General features: G+C 55.8%; 1 protein-coding gene across 1 annotated transcript; it reads left to right on the top strand.

Annotated features, from left to right (window-relative positions):
- Positions 1-9043: 9043 nt before the first annotated feature.
- LOC145353729 (uncharacterized) lies at positions 9044-16320 on the top strand. Its single transcript, XM_080204497.1, has 7 exons — positions 9044-9089; positions 9236-9301; positions 10578-10682; positions 12791-12835; positions 13424-13477; positions 13958-14032; positions 16271-16320. The coding sequence occupies exons 1-7, from the start codon at positions 9047-9049 to the stop codon at positions 16318-16320; spliced, it is 438 nt and encodes a 145-aa protein (XP_080060623.1). The 5' UTR covers positions 9044-9046.
- The last annotated feature ends 136 nt before the right edge of the window (positions 16321-16456 follow it).

Here is a 16456-nt window from a genome sequence, read left to right as displayed (position 1 = left end):
TATTAGTTTAAATCATTCCTGAACACCCCAGCTAACCTCCCTGCTAAGACACTAGTCCCCCTCCCGTTCAAATCCTCCCCACCCCTCCTGTACAGTTGCCTTTCTCTCCTAAACACCTCCCAATGATCTACATAAGTAAACCCCTCTACCCTACACCAGTCCCTCAACCATGCATTCAACTGCATGATCTCGTCATTCTTAGCCCTGCTCATACTGGGCAGCAACCCAGACAGTGCCACCCTAGAGGTCCTGCCCTTTAGTAAAGCTCCCTCTACACTGTCCCCCATCAAACACTCCCAGGACAGGTACAGCACGGGGTTAGATACAGAGTAAAGCTCCCTCTACACTGTCCCCCATCAAACACTCCCAGGACAGGTACAGCACGGGGTTAGATACAGAGTAAAGCTCCCTCTACACTGTCCCCCCAACAAACACTCCCAGGACAGGTACAGCACGGGGTTAGATACAGAGTAAAGCTCCCTCTACACTGTCCCCATCAAACACTCCCAGGACAGGTACAGCACGGGGTTAGATACAGAGTAAAGCTCCCTCTACACTGTCCCCATCAAACACTCCCAGGACAGGTACAGCACGGGGTTAGATACAGAGTAAAGCTCCCTCTACACTGTCCCCCCATCAAACACTCCCAGGACAGGTACAGCACGGGGTTAGATACAGAGTAAAGCTCCCTCTACACTGTCCCCATCAAACACTCCCAGGACAGGTACAACACGGGGTTAGATACAGAGTAAAGCTCCCTCTACACTGTCCCCATCAAACACTCCCAGGACAGGTACAGCACGGGGTTAGATACAGAGTAAAGCTCCCTCTACACTGTCCCCCCATCAAACACTCCCAGGACAGGTACAGCACGGGGTTAGATACAGAGTAAAGCTCCGTCTACACTGTCCCCCATCAAACACTCCCAGGACAGGTACAGCACGGGGTTAGATACAGAGTAAAGCTCCCTCTACACTGTCCCCATCAAACACTCCCAGGACAGGTACAGCACGGGGTTAGATACAGAGTAAAGCTCCCTCTACACTGTCCCCATCAAACACTCCCAGGACAGGTACAGCACGGGGTTAGATACAGAGTAAAGCTCCCTCTACACTGTCCCCCCATCAAACACTCCCAGGACAGGTACAGCACGGGGTTAGATACAGAGTAAAGCTCCCTCTACACTGTCCCCATCAAACACTCCCAGGACAGGTACAACACGGGGTTAGATACAGAGTAAAGCTCCCTCTACACTGTCCCCATCAAACACTCCCAGGACAGGTACAGCACGGGGTTAGATACAGAGTAAAGCTCCCTCTACACTGTCCCCCCATCAAACACTCCCAGGACAGGTACAGCACGGGGTTAGATACAGAGTAAAGCTCCGTCTACACTGTCCCCCATCAAACACTCCCAGGACAGGTACAGCACGGGGTTAGATACAGAGTAAAGCTCCCTCTACACTGTCCCCATCAAACACTCCCAGGACAGGTACAGCACGGGGTTAGATACAGAGTAAAGCTCCCTCTACACTGTCCCCCCATCAAACACTCCCAGGACAGGTACAGCACGGGGTTAGATACAGAGTAAAGCTCCCTCTACACTGTCCCCATCAAACACTCCCAGGACAGGTACAGCACGGGGTTAGATACAGAGTAAAGCTCCCTCTACACTGTCCCCATCAAACACTCCCAGGACAGGTACAGCACGGGGTTAGATACAGAGTAAAGCTCCCTCTACACTGTCCCCATCAAACACTCCCAGGACAGGGACAGCATGGGGTTAGATACAGAGTAAAGCTCCCTCTACACTGTCCCCCCATCAAACACTCCCAGGACAGGTACAGCACGGGGTTAGATACAGAGTAAAGCTCCCTCTACACTGTCCCCCCATCAAACACTCCCAGGACAGGTACAGCACGGGGTTAGATACAGAGTAAAGCTCCCTCTACACTGTCCCCCCATCAAACACTCCCAGGACAGGTACAGCACGGGGTTAGATACAGAGTAAAGCTCCCTCTACACTGTCCCCATCAAACACTCCCAGGACAGGTACAACATAGGGTTAGATACAGAGTAAAGCTCCCTCTACACTGTCCCCCATCAAACACTCCCAGGATAGGTACAGCACGGGGTTAGATACAGAGTAAAGCTCCCTCTACACTGTAACTGCTGTGAGTGTGAGGTTGTTGGACATTTTCACAGTCGTTGCTGCCCTCTCCCACCCCTGTCCAGCGTTGAGTTCTCATCGTATCCTCCTCCCCCACCCGGTTACGTGCGTGAGAGTGAGCACATGTCCAATTGCAGGAAGGGGAAGTGGTAATGTTCAGAGACTGCGCGGCAGCGAGAGAGTGTGAGTGAGAGTGAGCCTGCAAACAGCGGCCTTTAACCCCATCGCTCCCTTTCTCTCCACATTCCCCCACCACCGGCTGTGCCGAGGCTGAATTTACCGAGAATTCGACGGCGATTCTGAGGGTCGACAGAGCGACGCTGGGGTGAGGTTGGTCGTGGAGATCTTTTCTCTGGTCTGAATGGTTAACTGCTTCGTTCGAGTCAGTTCCGCATCAGATCTGTAACGCGAGGTTTGTATTCTAACACTGGGCAGCACGGTGGCACAGTGGTTAGCACCGCTGCCTCGCAGCGCCAGGGACCTGGGTTCGATTCCCAGCTCACTGTCTGTGTGGAGACTGCACATTCTCCTCGTGTCTGCGTGGGTTTCCTCTGGGTGTTTTGGTTTCCTCCCACAGTCCAACGATGTGTAGGTTAGGGTGGATTGGCCATACTAAATTGTCCCTTTATATCTATAGATGCACAGGTTAGGTGGATTGGCCATGCTAAATTGTCCCTTAGTGTCCAAAGATGTGTAGGTTAGGGGGGATTGGCCATGCTAAATTGTCCCTTAGTGTCCAAAGATGTGTAGGTTAGGGTGGATTGGCCATGCTAAATTGTCCCTTAGTGTCCAAAGATGTGTAGGTTAGGGGGATTGGCCATGCTAAATTGTCCCTTAGTGTCCAAAGATGTGTAGGTTAGGGTGGATTGGCCATGCTAAATTGTCCCTTAGTGTCCAAAGATGTGTAGGTTTGGGGGATTGGCCATGCTAAATTGTCCCTTAGTGTCCAAAGATGTGCAGGTCAGGTGGATTGGCCATGCTAAATTGCCCCTTAGTGTCCAAAGATGTGCAGGTTAGGGTGGATTGGCCATGCTAAATTGCCCCTTCGTGTCCAAAGATGTACTGGTTCGAGAGAGAGACAGAGACAGAGAGAGAAACACACACACACACACACACACACACTCAGGGAGAGAGACAGATGGAGATTCAGAGAGAGAGAGAGAGAGAGAAATGGCAAAGAAAAGAGAGAGATAGAGAGAGTGAGATGGACACACAGAGTGACACAGACACAGAGAGAAAGAGACAGAGGGAGATAGAGACAGAGAGAGATACAGGGAGAGAGACAGAGAGAGAATGAGAGACAGAGAGAGAAAGAGAGAGACACAGAGAAGGCAATCTATCACAAACACCATTGGAACAGGTTGTGTGTGGACACAGATATCCGGGGAAAAAGAATGTCAGGGAGGGTCAGAAAATTTAGAGTCAACCAGGAAGTAAGGAGGAAGTTGTGGTTTGCGGAGGGACAGTTCCACTTGTGGGTGTGAGATGTGTCGCAAATATTTCCAAACACATCGAATCCGATAGTCCAGAAAGAGACCAATCAACCCATTGAATCTGCACCGACTGCAATCCCGCCCAGGCCCTGTCCCCAATAACCCCATGCATTTACCCCAGCTTGTCCCTCTGACACGAAGGGGCAATTTAGCACAGCCAATCCAACTAGCCCACAGAACTTTGGAGAGTGGGAGGAAACCCATGCAGACACAGGGAGAATGTGCAAACTCTGCACAGATACTGACTCAAGCTGGGAATCGAACCCGGGTCCCTGGCACTGTGAGGCAGCAGTGTTAACCCACTGTGTCACCGTGCCCCCGGGAATCGAACCCGGGACCCTGGCGCTGTGAGGCAGCAGTGTTAACCCACTGTGTCACCGTGCCCCCGGGAATCGAAACCGGGTCCCTGGCGCTGTGAGGCAGCAGTGCTAACCCACTGTGTCACCGTGCCCCCGGGAATCGAACCCGGGTCCCTGGCGCTGTGAGGCAGCAGTGCTAACCCACTGTGCTACTGCGCCGCTCCAGAACCCTGGATGCAAAAATCTACCCCAAATAAAACAAGAAACTCCCAACCAAACTCCCCTACCAGGGACAGGTACATCTCCAGATGGAATTAAACACCCCATCATCACCACTGCAGTCCCAGGGCAAACACACAGCAGAAAATGTGTGTGGGACCCGTACCCCAGTGAGAGTCAGTGTGTGTGGGACCCGTACCCCAGTGAGAGTCAGTGTGTGTGGGACCCGTACCCCAGTGAGAGTCAGTGTGTGTGGGACCCGTACCCCAGTGAGAGTCAGTGTGTGTGGGACCCGTACCCCAGTGAGAGTCAGTGTGTGTGGGACCCGTCCCCCAGTGAGAGTCAGTGTGTGTGGGACCCGTACCCCAGTGAGAGTCAGTGTGTGTGGGACCCGTACCCCGGTGAGAGTCAGTGTGTGTGGGACCCGTACCCCAGTGAGAGTCAGTGTGTGTGGGACCCGTACCCCAGTGAGAGTCAGTGTGTGTGGGACGCGTACCCCAGTGAGAGTCAGTGTGTGTGGGACCCGTACCCCAGTGAGAGTCAGTGTGCGTGGGACCCGTACCCCAGTGAGAGTCAGTGTGTGGGACCCGTACCCCAGTGAGAGTCAGTGTGTGTGGGACCCGTACCTCAGTGAGAGTCAGTGTGTGTGGGACCCATACCCCAGTGAGAGTCAGTGTGTGTGGGACCCGTACCCAAGTGAGAGTCAGTGTGTGTGGGACCCGTACCCCAGTGAGAATCAGTGTGTGTGTGGAACCCAGTGAGAGTCAGTGTGTGTGGGACCCGTACCCCAGTGAGAGTCAGTGTGTGTGTGGGACCTGTACCCCAGTGAGAGTCAGTGTGTGTGGGACCCGTACCCCAGTGAGAGTCAGTGTGTGTGGGACCCGTACCCCAGTGAGAGTCAGTGTGTGTGGGACCCGTACCCCAGTGAGAGTCAGTGTGTGTGGGACCCGTACCCCAGTGAGAGTCAGTGTGTGTGTGGAACCCAGTGAGAGTCAGTGTGTGTGGGACCCGTACCCCAGTGAGAGTCAGTGTGTGTGGGACCCGTACCCCAGTGAGAGTCAGTGTGTGTGGGACCCGTACCCCAGTGAGAGTCAGTGTGTGTGTGGGACCTGTACCCCAGTGAGAGTCAGTGTGTGTGGGACCTGTACCCCAGTGAGAGTGAATGTGTGTGGGACCTGTACCCCAGTGAGAGTCAGTGTGTGTGTGGGACCTGTACCCCAGTGAGAGTCAGTGTGTGTGGGACCTGTACCCCAGTGAGAGTGAATGTGTGTGGGACCTGTACCCCAGTGAGAGTCAGTGTGTGTGGGACCTGTACCCCAGTGAGAGTGAATGTGTGTGGGACCCGTACCCCAGTGAGAGTGAATGTGTGTGGGACCTGTACCCCAGTGAGAGTCAGTGTGTGTGTGGGACCTGTACCCCAGTGAGAGTCAGTGTGTGTGGGACCTGTACCCCAGTGAGAGTCAGTGTGTGTGGGACCCGTACCCCAGTGAGAGTCAGTGTGTGTGGGAGCCGTACACCAGTGAGAGTCAGTGTGTGTGGGACCCGTACCCCAGTGAGAGTCAGTGTGTGTGGGACCCGTACCCCAGTGAGAGTCAGTGTGTGTGGGACCCGTACCCCAGTGAGAGTCAGTGTGTGTGGGAGCCGTACCCCAGTGAGAGTCAGTGTGTGTGGGAGCCGTACCCCAGTGAGAGTCAGTGTGTGTGGGACCCGTACCCCAGTGAGAGTCAGTGTGTGTGGGACCCGTACCCCAGTGAGAGTCAGTGTGTGTGGGACCCGTACCCCAGTGAGAGTCAGTGTGTGTGGGAGCCGTACCCCAGTGAGAGTCAGTGTGTGTGGGACCCGTACCCCAGTGAGAGTCAGTGTGTGTGGGACGCGTACCCCGGTGAGAGTCAGTGTGTGTGGGACCCGTACCCCAGTGAGAGTCAGTGTGTGTGGGACCCATACCCCAGTGAGAGTCAGTGTGTGTGGGACCCGTACCCCAGTGAGAGTCAGTGTGTGTGGGACCCGTACCCCAGTGAGAATCAGTGTGTGTGTGGAACCCAGTGAGAGTCAGTGTGTGTGGGACCCGTACCCCAGTGAGAGTCAGTGTGTGTGTGGGACCTGTACCCCAGTGAGAGTCAGTGTGTGTGGGACCTGTACCCCAGTGAGAGTCAGTGTGTGTGGGACCCGTACCCCAGTGAGAGTCAGTGTGTGTGGGACCCGTACCCCAGTGAGAGTCAGTGTGTGTGGGACCCGTACCCCAGTGAGAGTCAGTGTGTGTGGGACCCGTACCCCAGTGAGAGTCAGTGTGTGTGGGACCCGTACCCCAGTGAGAGTCAGTGTGTGTGGGACCCGTACCCCAGTGAGAGTCAGTGTGTGTCTGGAACCCAGTGAGAGTCAGTGTGTGTGGGACCCGTACCCCAGTGAGAGTCAGTGTGTGTGGGACCCGTACCCCAGTGAGAGTCAGTGTGTGTGGGACCCGTACCCCAGTGAGAGTCAGTGTGTGTGTGGGACCTGTACCCCAGTGAGAGTCAGTGTGTGTGGGACCTGTACCCCAGTGAGAGTGAATGTGTGTGGGACCTGTACCCCAGTGAGAGTCAGTGTGTGTGTGGGACCTGTACCCCAGTGAGAGTCAGTGTGTGTGGGACCTGTACCCCAGTGAGAGTGAATGTGTGTGGGACCTGTACCCCAGTGAGAGTCAGTGTGTGTGGGACCTGTACCCCAGTGAGAGTGAATGTGTGTGGGACCCGTACCCCAGTGAGAGTGAATGTGTGTGGGACCTGTACCCCAGTGAGAGTCAGTGTGTGTGTGGGACCTGTACCCCAGTGAGAGTCAGTGTGTGTGGGACCTGTACCCCAGTGAGAGTCAGTGTGTGTGGGACCCGTACCCCAGTGAGAGTCAGTGTGTGTGGGAGCCGTACACCAGTGAGAGTCAGTGTGTGTGGGACCCGTACCCCAGTGAGAGTCAGTGTGTGTGGGACCCGTACCCCAGTGAGAGTCAGTGTGTGTGGGAGCCGTACCCCAGTGAGAGTCAGTGTGTGTGGGAGCCGTACCCCAGTGAGAGTCAGTGTGTGTGGGAGCCGTACCCCAGTGAGAGTCAGTGTGTGTGGGACCCGTACCCCAGTGAGAGTCAGTGTGTGTGGGAGCCGTACCCCAGTGAGAGTCAGTGTGTGTGGGACCCGTACCCCAGTGAGAGTCAGTGTGTGTGGGAGCCGTACCCCAGTGAGAGTCAGTGTGTGTGGGACCCGTACCCCAGTGAGAGTCAGTGTGTGTGGGACGCGTACCCCAGTGAGAGTCAGTGTGTGTGGGAGCCGTACCCCAGTGAGAGTCAGTGTGTGTGGGACCCGTACCCCAGTGAGAGTCAGTGTGTGTGGGACCCGTACCCCAGTGAGAGTCAGTGTGTGTGGGACCCGTACCCCAGTGAGAGTCAGTGTGTGTGGGACCCGTACCCCAGTGAGAGTCAGTGTGTGTGGGACCCGTACCCCAGTGAGAGTCAGTGTGTGTGGGAGCCGTACCCCAGTGAGAGTCAGTGTGTGTGGAACCCGTACCCCAGTGAGAGTCAGTGTGTGTGAGACCCGTACCCCAGTGAGGGTCAGTGTGTGTGGGACCCGTACCCCAGTGAGAGTCAGTGTGTGTGGGACCCGTACCCCAGTGAGAGTCAGTGTGTGTGGGACCCGTACCCCAGTGAGAGTCAGTGTGTGTGGGACCCGTACCCCAGTGACGAATCATCCAACAAGATGAAGAGAAGTGTGCAGTGGGCATGGGGTCTTGCGAGGGTGTGGAGGCCATTCAGCCCCTCGAGCCTGTTCTGGGTTTTGATCGGGTCTGTGCTGATCGGAGTTTCCTCATGTCCACTTGCCTGTCCTTTTCCATACCCCACCCCCCCATCAATACCCCCCCGGTGGTGTTTGGAGCCATGCTGGTGGCTGTGGTGATGTTTGGGTTATAGTTGGCTGTTCCCGATGGGAGCTATTGACCTCTCTGTCTTGTCCCTTGTAGATGCTGTGTTGGGTGAGTGTGTGCTGGCCCCCTGTGGTCTGGGCTCTGGCCTCCCTGCTCCTGGGTGTGGGTAAGTGTGTGATTCTCGCTGTAACACAATGCCCCGCGGGCACTGCCAGTCTCTAAATGCTGATTCTGTTTCCACTGCAGGAGCTGAGGTCAACCAGACCTCGAGGTGGGAGACCCCCGAGGGAGAACCAGGGAGCCTCACTCCCTCCTGGCACTCCCCCACCGACCGCTGGAACACTACAGGTGACAAACCCTCCCTCACTGCCCTCATCCCCTCACCCTCTCTTCACCGCCTCCTCACCTCCTCCTCAACTCATTCCTCACCTCCTCCTCACCTCCTCCTCCCCTCCTCCTCACCTCATCCCCTCACCTCTTCACTGCCTCCTCACCTCCTCCTCAACTCATTCCTCACTTCCTCCTCTCCTCATCCCCTCACCTCCTCCTCCCCACCTCCTCACCTCCTCCTCAACTCATTCCTCACTTCCTCAACTCACTCCTCACCTCCTCCTCAGCCCCTCCTCCCCTCATCACTCCCCTCCTCCTCTCATCACTCCCCTCCTCCTCACTGCCTCCTCACTTCCTCCTCAACTCATTCCTTACCTCCTCCTCAACTCGCTCCTCAGCTCCTCCTCAGCTCCTCTTCCCTCACTCCTCACCTCATCCTCGCCTCCTCCTCACCTCCTCTCCTTACCTCACCGCCTCCACACCTCCTTCTCCCTCACTCCTCACCTCACTCCTCACCTCCTTCTCACCTCACTACTCTCCCTCATCCTCCCTCACTCCTCACCTCCTCTTCCCTCACTCCTCGCTCACTCCTCACTGGATCGGAATTCCCTCATGTATTTTCTCCCATTTTTCTCCCTCAGATTTACTTGCTGGAATGTGGATCGAAAATTTGACACAAACCCCAAAACCCTGGACAGGTATTATCCCCAGTAATCCCGTCTGTACCTGCGACTCCCCCCACGGTGATGGGACAGGGGGGGTCTGCGATTCCCCCCCACGGTGACGGGTGAATTGTAGGGAGGGGTAATAATCGATTCGTTATCTGATATTTCCACTCTTACAGATATTGAGGTCAGTCAGTCAGACGGAACAAGTTCGATTCCTGTCTGGGAGACGTCTAACGGGACAGGTAAAATGTTCATTCTTTCTTTCGCTCTCTCTCTCTCGCTGGCCCAGTATTTACCTCCCCCCCCACCCCTAACTGCCCCCTTGAGAAGGGGGTGGGTGAGCCGCCATCTCGAACCCGCTGCAGTCCCCGTGTGGTGTAGGTACACCCACAGTGCTGTTAGGGAGGGAGTCCCAGGATTCTGACCCCAGCGACAGTGAAGGAACGGCTGATATATTTCCCAGTCGGGATGGTGAGTGACTCGGAGGGGAACCTCCAGGTGGGGGGTGTTCCCAGGTATCTGCTGCCCTTGTCCTTCTAGATGGTAGAGGTGGTGGGTTTGGAAGGTGCTGCCTAAGGAGCCTTGGTGAGTTGCTGCAGTGCATCTTGTAGATGGTACACACGGCTGTCACTGTGTGTCGGGGGTGGAGGGAGTGAGTGTTTGTGGTTAGTGTGTCGATCGAGTGGGGCTGCTTTGTCCTGGATGGTGTCGAGCTTCTCGAGTGTTGTTGGAGCCGCACCCATCCAGGCAAGTGGGGAGTATTCCATCACACTCCTGACTTGTGTCCTTGTAGATGGTGGACAGGCTTTGGGGAGTCAGGAGGTGAGTTACTCTCCGCAGAATTCCCAGCGTCTGACCTGCTCTGGGAGTCACAGTATTTATATGGCTGGGTCCCAGTTCAGTTTCTGGACAGTGGTAACCCCCAGGATGTTGATAGTGGGGGGGATTCAGTGATGGTAACCCCCAGGATGTTGATAGTGGGGGGGCTTCAGTGATGGTAACCCCCAGGATGTTGATAGTGGGGGGGATTCAGTGATGGTAACCCCCAGGATGTTGATAGTGGGGAGGATTCAGTGATGGTAACCCCCAGGATGTTGATACGGGGGGATTCAGTGATGGTAACCCCCAGGATGTTGATAGTGGGGGGGGATTCAGTGATGTAATCCTATTGAATGTTAAGGAGCAATGGTTAGAGTCTCTTTTTGGTGTCTGGTATTTGTGTAGTGTGAATGTTACTGTCACTTGTCAGCCCGAGGCTGGATATTGTCCAGATCTTGCTGTATTTGAACACGGACTGTTTCAGTATCTGAGGAGTGACGAACGGTGCTGAACATGGTGCAATAAACGGGGAACATCCCCACTTCTGACCTTATGATGGAGGGAGGGTCATTGATGAATCAGTTGAAGATTGTTGGGCCTTGGACCCCACCCTGAGGGTCTCCTGCAGAGATACCCTGGAGCTGAGATGACAAAGCACGATGACTGACCATCGTGAAATGATTAAATTTTGTATTTTAGTTTTCCCAGATAATACGAGTTCATCGACACCCACAGCAGCTGTCACCGAGGGGAGGGGAGGACGACCGTCACGGAGGGGAGAAGAGGAGAGGACAACCCAACAAGGTAACAGAAACCATTCCTTCCCAAAACTCTGCATCAGAGCCCAGGGACCCTCCCCAGCACGGGCACCAATGGCGGAGCGATGGGAATCGGGGGGTACTCAAGAGGCTGGAATTGGAGGAACGCAGAGATCTCAGAGGGGTGTAGGGGGCTGGTGGAGGTTACAGAGATAGGGAGGGGGTGTAGGGGGCTGGTGGAGGTTACAGAGATAGGGAGGGGGTGTAGGGGCTGGTGGAGGTTACAGAGATAGGGAGGGGGTGTAGGGGCTGGAGGAGGTTACAGAGATAGGGAGGGGGTGTAGGGGCTGGAGGAGGTTACAGAGATAGGGAGGGGGTGTAGGGGCTGGAGGAGGTTACAGAGATAGGGAGGGGGTGTAGGGGCTGGAGGAGGTTACAGAGATAGGGAGGGGGTGCAGGGGCTGGAGGAGGTTACAGAGATAGGGAGGGGTGTAGGGGTTGGAGGAGGTTTCAGAGATACGGAGGGGGTGTAGGGGGCTGGAGGAGGTTACAGAGATAGGGAGGGGGTGTAGGGGCTGGAGGAGGTTACAGAGATAGGGAGGGGTGTAGGGGCTGAAGGAGGTTACAGAGATAGGGAGGGGGGTGTAGGAGCTGGAGGAGGTTACAGAGATAGGGAGGGGTGTAGGGGCTGGAGGAGGTTACAGAGATAGGGAGGGGGTGTAGGGGCTGGAGGAGGTTACAGAGATAGGGAGGGGGTGTAGGGGGCTGGTGGAGGTTACAGAGATAGGGAGGGGGTGTAGGGGGCTGGTGGAGGTTACAGAGATAGGGAGGGGGTGTAGGAGCTGGAGGAGGTTACAGAGATAGGGAGGGGTGTAGGGGCTGGAGGAGGTTACAGAGATAGGGAGGGGGTGTAGGGGCTGGAGGAGGTTACAGAGATAGGGAGGGGGTGTAGGGGGCTGGTGGAGGTTACAGAGATAGGGAGGGGGTGTAGGGGGCTGGTGGAGGTTACAGAGATAGGGAGGGGGTGTAGGGGGCTGGTGGAGGTTACAGAGATAGGGAGGGGGTGTAGGGGGCTGGTGGAGGTTACAGAGATAGGGAGGGGGTGTAGGGGGCTGGTGGAGGTTACAGAGATAGGGAGGGGGTGTAGGGGGCTGGTGGAGGTTACAGAGATAGGGAGGGGGTGTAGGGGGCTGGTGGAGGTTACAGAGATAGGGAGGGGGTGTAGGGGCTGGAGGAGGTTACAGAGATAGGGAGGGGGTGTAGGGGCTGGAGGAGGTTACAGAGATAGGGAGGGGGTGTAGGGGCTGGAGGAGGTTACAGAGATAGGGAGGGGGTGTAGGGGCTGGAGGAGGTTACAGAGATAGGGAGGGGGTGTAGGGGGCTGGTGGAGGTTACAGAGATAGGGAGGGGGTGTAGGGGGCTGGTGGAGGTTACAGAGATAGGGAGGGGGTGTAGGGGCTGGAGGAGGTTACAGAGATAGGGAGGGGGTGTAGGGGCTGGAGGAGGTTACAGAGATAGGGAGGGTTGTAGGGGCTGGAGGAGGTTACAGAGATAGGGAGGGGGTGTAGGGGCTGGAGGAGGTTACAGAGATAGGGAGGGGTGTAGGGGCTGGAGGAGGTTACAGAGATAGGGAGGGGGGTGTAGGAGCTGGAGGAGGTTACAGAGATAGGGAGGGGGTGTAGGGGCTGGAGGAGGTTACAGAGATAGGGAGGGGGTGTAGGGGCTGGAGGCGGTTACAGAGATAGGGAGGGGGTGTAGGGGCTGGAGGAGGTTACAGAGATAGGGAGGGGGTGTAGGGGCTGGAGGAGGTTACAGAGATAGGGAGGGGGTGTAGGGGCTGGAGGAGGTTACAGAGATAGGGAGGGGGTGTAGGGGCTGGAGGAGGTTACAGAGATAGGGAGGGGGTGTAGGGGGCTGGAGGAGGTTACAGAGATAGGGAGGGGGTGTAGGGGCTGGAGGAGGTTACAGAGATAGATTTTCGGAGGAAGCGGGAGTGATGAGGTTTGGAGTTTATCAAGCGAGGGAGGAGGGTTGGAACTGGGATGTCTGAGGGAATATTAGGGAAGTGGGGATGAGTTGGGTCACTGATGCATGGGAGGGAGGGATTTGGAGCATGTTTCTGACCAGGAACTTTCATGTTATCTCTCGTTCCAGCAGTGACCAGCGTCCATCACACAAAGCGGGCCTGGAAACCCAACAGTGAGTCAACAGCGAAGGAGGAAGTTTCTCTTTGCAACACAGGTCACGAGCGAGAGAGACCCGGGGCGGGGGGACTGGGGTCCGGCTCTCCGATATTCCCATCGCAATCCTCAGCGAGGTGTGGAAAGGGATGTGAAGGCACTCCGGAAACTTCCCACACCCATTGAGGGATTTCCGTTGGTGTGTGGGTCTCAGGGGTCAAGGGTCAAAGGGCCAAGGATGGCGAACGGGGTCACGACGGAGATCAGCCCAATCTGATTCAATGGAGGAATGTTTCAGGGAGCGCCATTGACCAGATGCACTGCGTTACCTCCTGTCCCTGTGTAACAGGCTCGAGGGGCTGAATGGCCTCCTCCTGTTCCTGTGTAACAGGCTCGAGGGGCTGAATGGCCTCCTCCTGTTCCTGTGTAACAGGCTCGAGGGGCTGAATGGCCTCCTCCTGTGTTGCGGGGATGATGAGAGCATGGGACAGTAGAGAGTGCAGGCTTGATGGGCCGAATGGCCTCCTTCCGTACTGGAAGGATTCGAAACAATTCCTCGCACAAAGAACAGAGGTTTCGTTCAAAATGTAATTCATTTTTTTATCAGCTTCGACAGGACAATATGTGCTAGATCGAATCAAGAATGCAAGATTTGAATATGGTATGTAAACATTCACTAGTGAGGGAGCGCCGCACTGTCAGAGGGTCAGTGCTGAGGGAGTGCCGCACTGTCAGAGGGTCAGTGCTGAGGGAGCGCCGCACTGTCAGAGGGTCAGTGCTGAGGGAGTGCCGCACTGTCAGAGGGTCAGTGCTGAGGGAGCGCCGCACTGTCAGAGGGTCAGTGCTGAGGGAGTGCCGCACTGTCAGAGGGTCAGTGCTGAGGGAGCGCCGCACTGTCAGAGGGTCAGTGCTGAGGGAGTGCCGCACTGTCAGAGGGTCAGTGCTGAGGGAGTGCCGCACTGTCAGAGGGTCAGTGCTGAGGGAGTGACGCACTGTCAGAGGGTCAGTGCTGAGGGAGTGCCGCACTGTCAGAGGGTCAGTGCTGAGGGAGTGCCGCACTGTCAGAGGGTCAGTGCTGAGGGAGTGCTGCACTCTCTCTGTCTCGGGGTAACTCAGTGATATTGGGTTTATTTTTTTACAGATTATAATTCTCTGCGAACCGGGGGTCTGGTTTTTGCCTTTGTTCTCTTTGCCCTGGGCATCGCGATCCTGTTCTGTGAGTAAACCTCTCTATGTGACACCCCTTTCCAGCTGTCTCCAGTGCCCCACATCTCATGGTTAGCTCTTCCACACCCCCACACCTCCCAACCTCCTGCGAGCCCCCCCAACTCCCCTCCCCAGCACCCCGCCCAGTCCACCCCTCCGTGCCCCCACTCCCCTTTGCCCTGGGTGGTGTCGAGCTTCTCGAGTGTTGTTGGAGCCGCACCCATCCAGGCAAGTGGGGAGTATTCCATCACACTCCTGACTTGTGTCCTTGTAGATGGTGGACAGGCTTTGGGGAGTCAGGAGGTGAGTTACTCCCCGCAGGATTCCCAGCCTCTGACCTGCTCTGGGAGCCACAGTATTTATATGACTGGGTCCCAGTTCAGTTTCTGGTCAATGGTAACCCCCAGGATGTTGATAGTGGGGGGGATTCAGTGATGGTAACCCCCAGGATGTTGATAGTGGGGGGGATTCAGTGATGGTGACCCCCAGGATGTTGATAGTGGGGGGGATTCAGTGATGGTAACCCCCAGGATGTTGATAGTGGGGGGATTCAGTGATGGTAACCCCCAGGATGTTGATAGTGGGGGGGATTCAGTGATGGTAACCCCCAGGATGTTGACAGTGGGGGGGATTCAGTGATGGTAACCCCCAGGATGTTGACAGTGGGGGGGATTCAGTGATGGTAACCCCCAGGATGTTGACAGTGGGGGGGATTCAGTGATGGTAACCCCCAGGATGTTGACAGTGGGGGGGATTCAGTGATGGTAACCCCCAGGATGTTGACAGTGGGGGGGATTCAGTGATGGTAACCCCCAGAATGTTGATAGTGGGGGGATTCAGTGATGGTAACCCCCAGGATGTTGATAGTGGGGGGGATTCAGTGATGGTAACCCCCAGGATGTTGATAGTGGGAGGGATTCAGTGATGGTAACCCCCAGGATGTTGATAGTGGGGGGGATTCAGTGATGGTAACCCCCAGGATGTTGATAGTGGGGGGGATTCAGTGATGGTAACCCCCAGGATGTTGATAGTGGGGGGGATTCAGTGATGGTAACCCCCAGGATGTTGATAGTGGGGGGATTCAGTGATGTAATCCTATTGAATGTTAAGGGGCGATGCTTAGAGTGTTTCAGTATCTGAGGAGTGACGAACGGTGCTGAACACGGTGCAATAAACGGGGAACATCCCCACTTCTGACCTTATGATGGAGGGAGGGTCATTGATGAATCAGTTGAAGATTGTTGGGCCTTGGACCCCACCCTGAGGGTCTCCTGCAGAGATATCCTGGAGCTGAGATGACTGACCCTCCACAATCACCACTGTCTTGCTGTGTCCGAAGGGGGGGTGAGGGGATTGGTCTCTGGGTTCATATCGCTCTGTGTTGCTCCGAGGGGGGTTTGGAGAACGGAAGCAGCCGTGTGGAGATTCGGGCTGTGAGTGGGGGGGGGGGGGGTGCGGTGGGACACTGCAATCAGTGGGGAGAGGGGCATGAGAGTGAGAGTGTGTGAGGACGGGGTGCCGGGGATGGAGAACATGAGGAAGGGTCTCTGAGGTCCATGGGGGGTGGTAGGGGTGCTGTGTCCATGGTGGGGAGGGGGTGCAGTGTCCATGGGGGGTGGGGGGTGCTGTGTCCATGGTGGGGAGGGGGTGCAGTGTCCATGGGGGGGAGGGAGTGCTGTGTCCATGGTGGGGAGGGGGTGTTGCGGGGGTGGAATGGGAGTGTATTCTGTCCATTGAGGGGGGGTGGGTGGGGGGTTACAGGCAGGGGAGAGTCTGTCCTTGTGAGTTGTGCGCCTTTGCCCGACAGGAAGGATCAGCATCTCCTGGTCTTTCCGCTGAATCGATCACCCAAAAAACATCAAAACTCACCCCCTGGCTGTCTCTCTCTCTCTCTCTCTCTGTCTCTGTCTCTCTTCCTCTCTCTGTCTGCCTCTGTCTCTCTCTCGCTCTCTGTGTCTCTCTGTCTGTCTCTCACTCCCTGTCTCTCTGTCTCTATCTCTGTTTCTCTGTCTCTTCCTCTCTCTATCTCTCTCCCTCCTTCTGCTTTTCTCTCTCTCCCCCTCTCTCTCTCTGTCTTTCTCTCTCTCTTTCTCCCTCTGTCTCTCTCCCTCTGTCTCCCTGTCTCTCTCTCTCTCTCTCCCTGTCTCTCTCCCTCTGTTTCTCTCTTTCTGTCTCTCTCTCTGTTTCTGTCTCTCTCTCGCTCTGTGTCCCACACTGTCTAACTCCTCCTGTTTGTGTGTTTTTGCAGTGGGAAGAATGTGGATTCCTCAATGTCCTCGGTTGAATCTGGGCAGGTGAGTGAGAGACAGTGAGTGATCATTAACACCTCAGCAGCCTCAGTATCTGGGATGCATCCTAACCTCTCTCTCCCTCTCTCAGGAAGCATGGGAAGTATGCCGTTTCATCCCAGACTTAGTGACAGACAGCAGGCAGA

This window comes from Carcharhinus amblyrhynchos, chromosome 16, assembly GCF_965287045.1.
Source record: "Carcharhinus amblyrhynchos chromosome 16, sCarAmb.v2.hapA, whole genome shotgun sequence".
NCBI classification, from domain to species: domain Eukaryota; kingdom Metazoa; phylum Chordata; class Chondrichthyes; order Carcharhiniformes; family Carcharhinidae; genus Carcharhinus; species Carcharhinus amblyrhynchos.
This window is presented reverse-complemented; position numbering and strand designations above follow the sequence as displayed.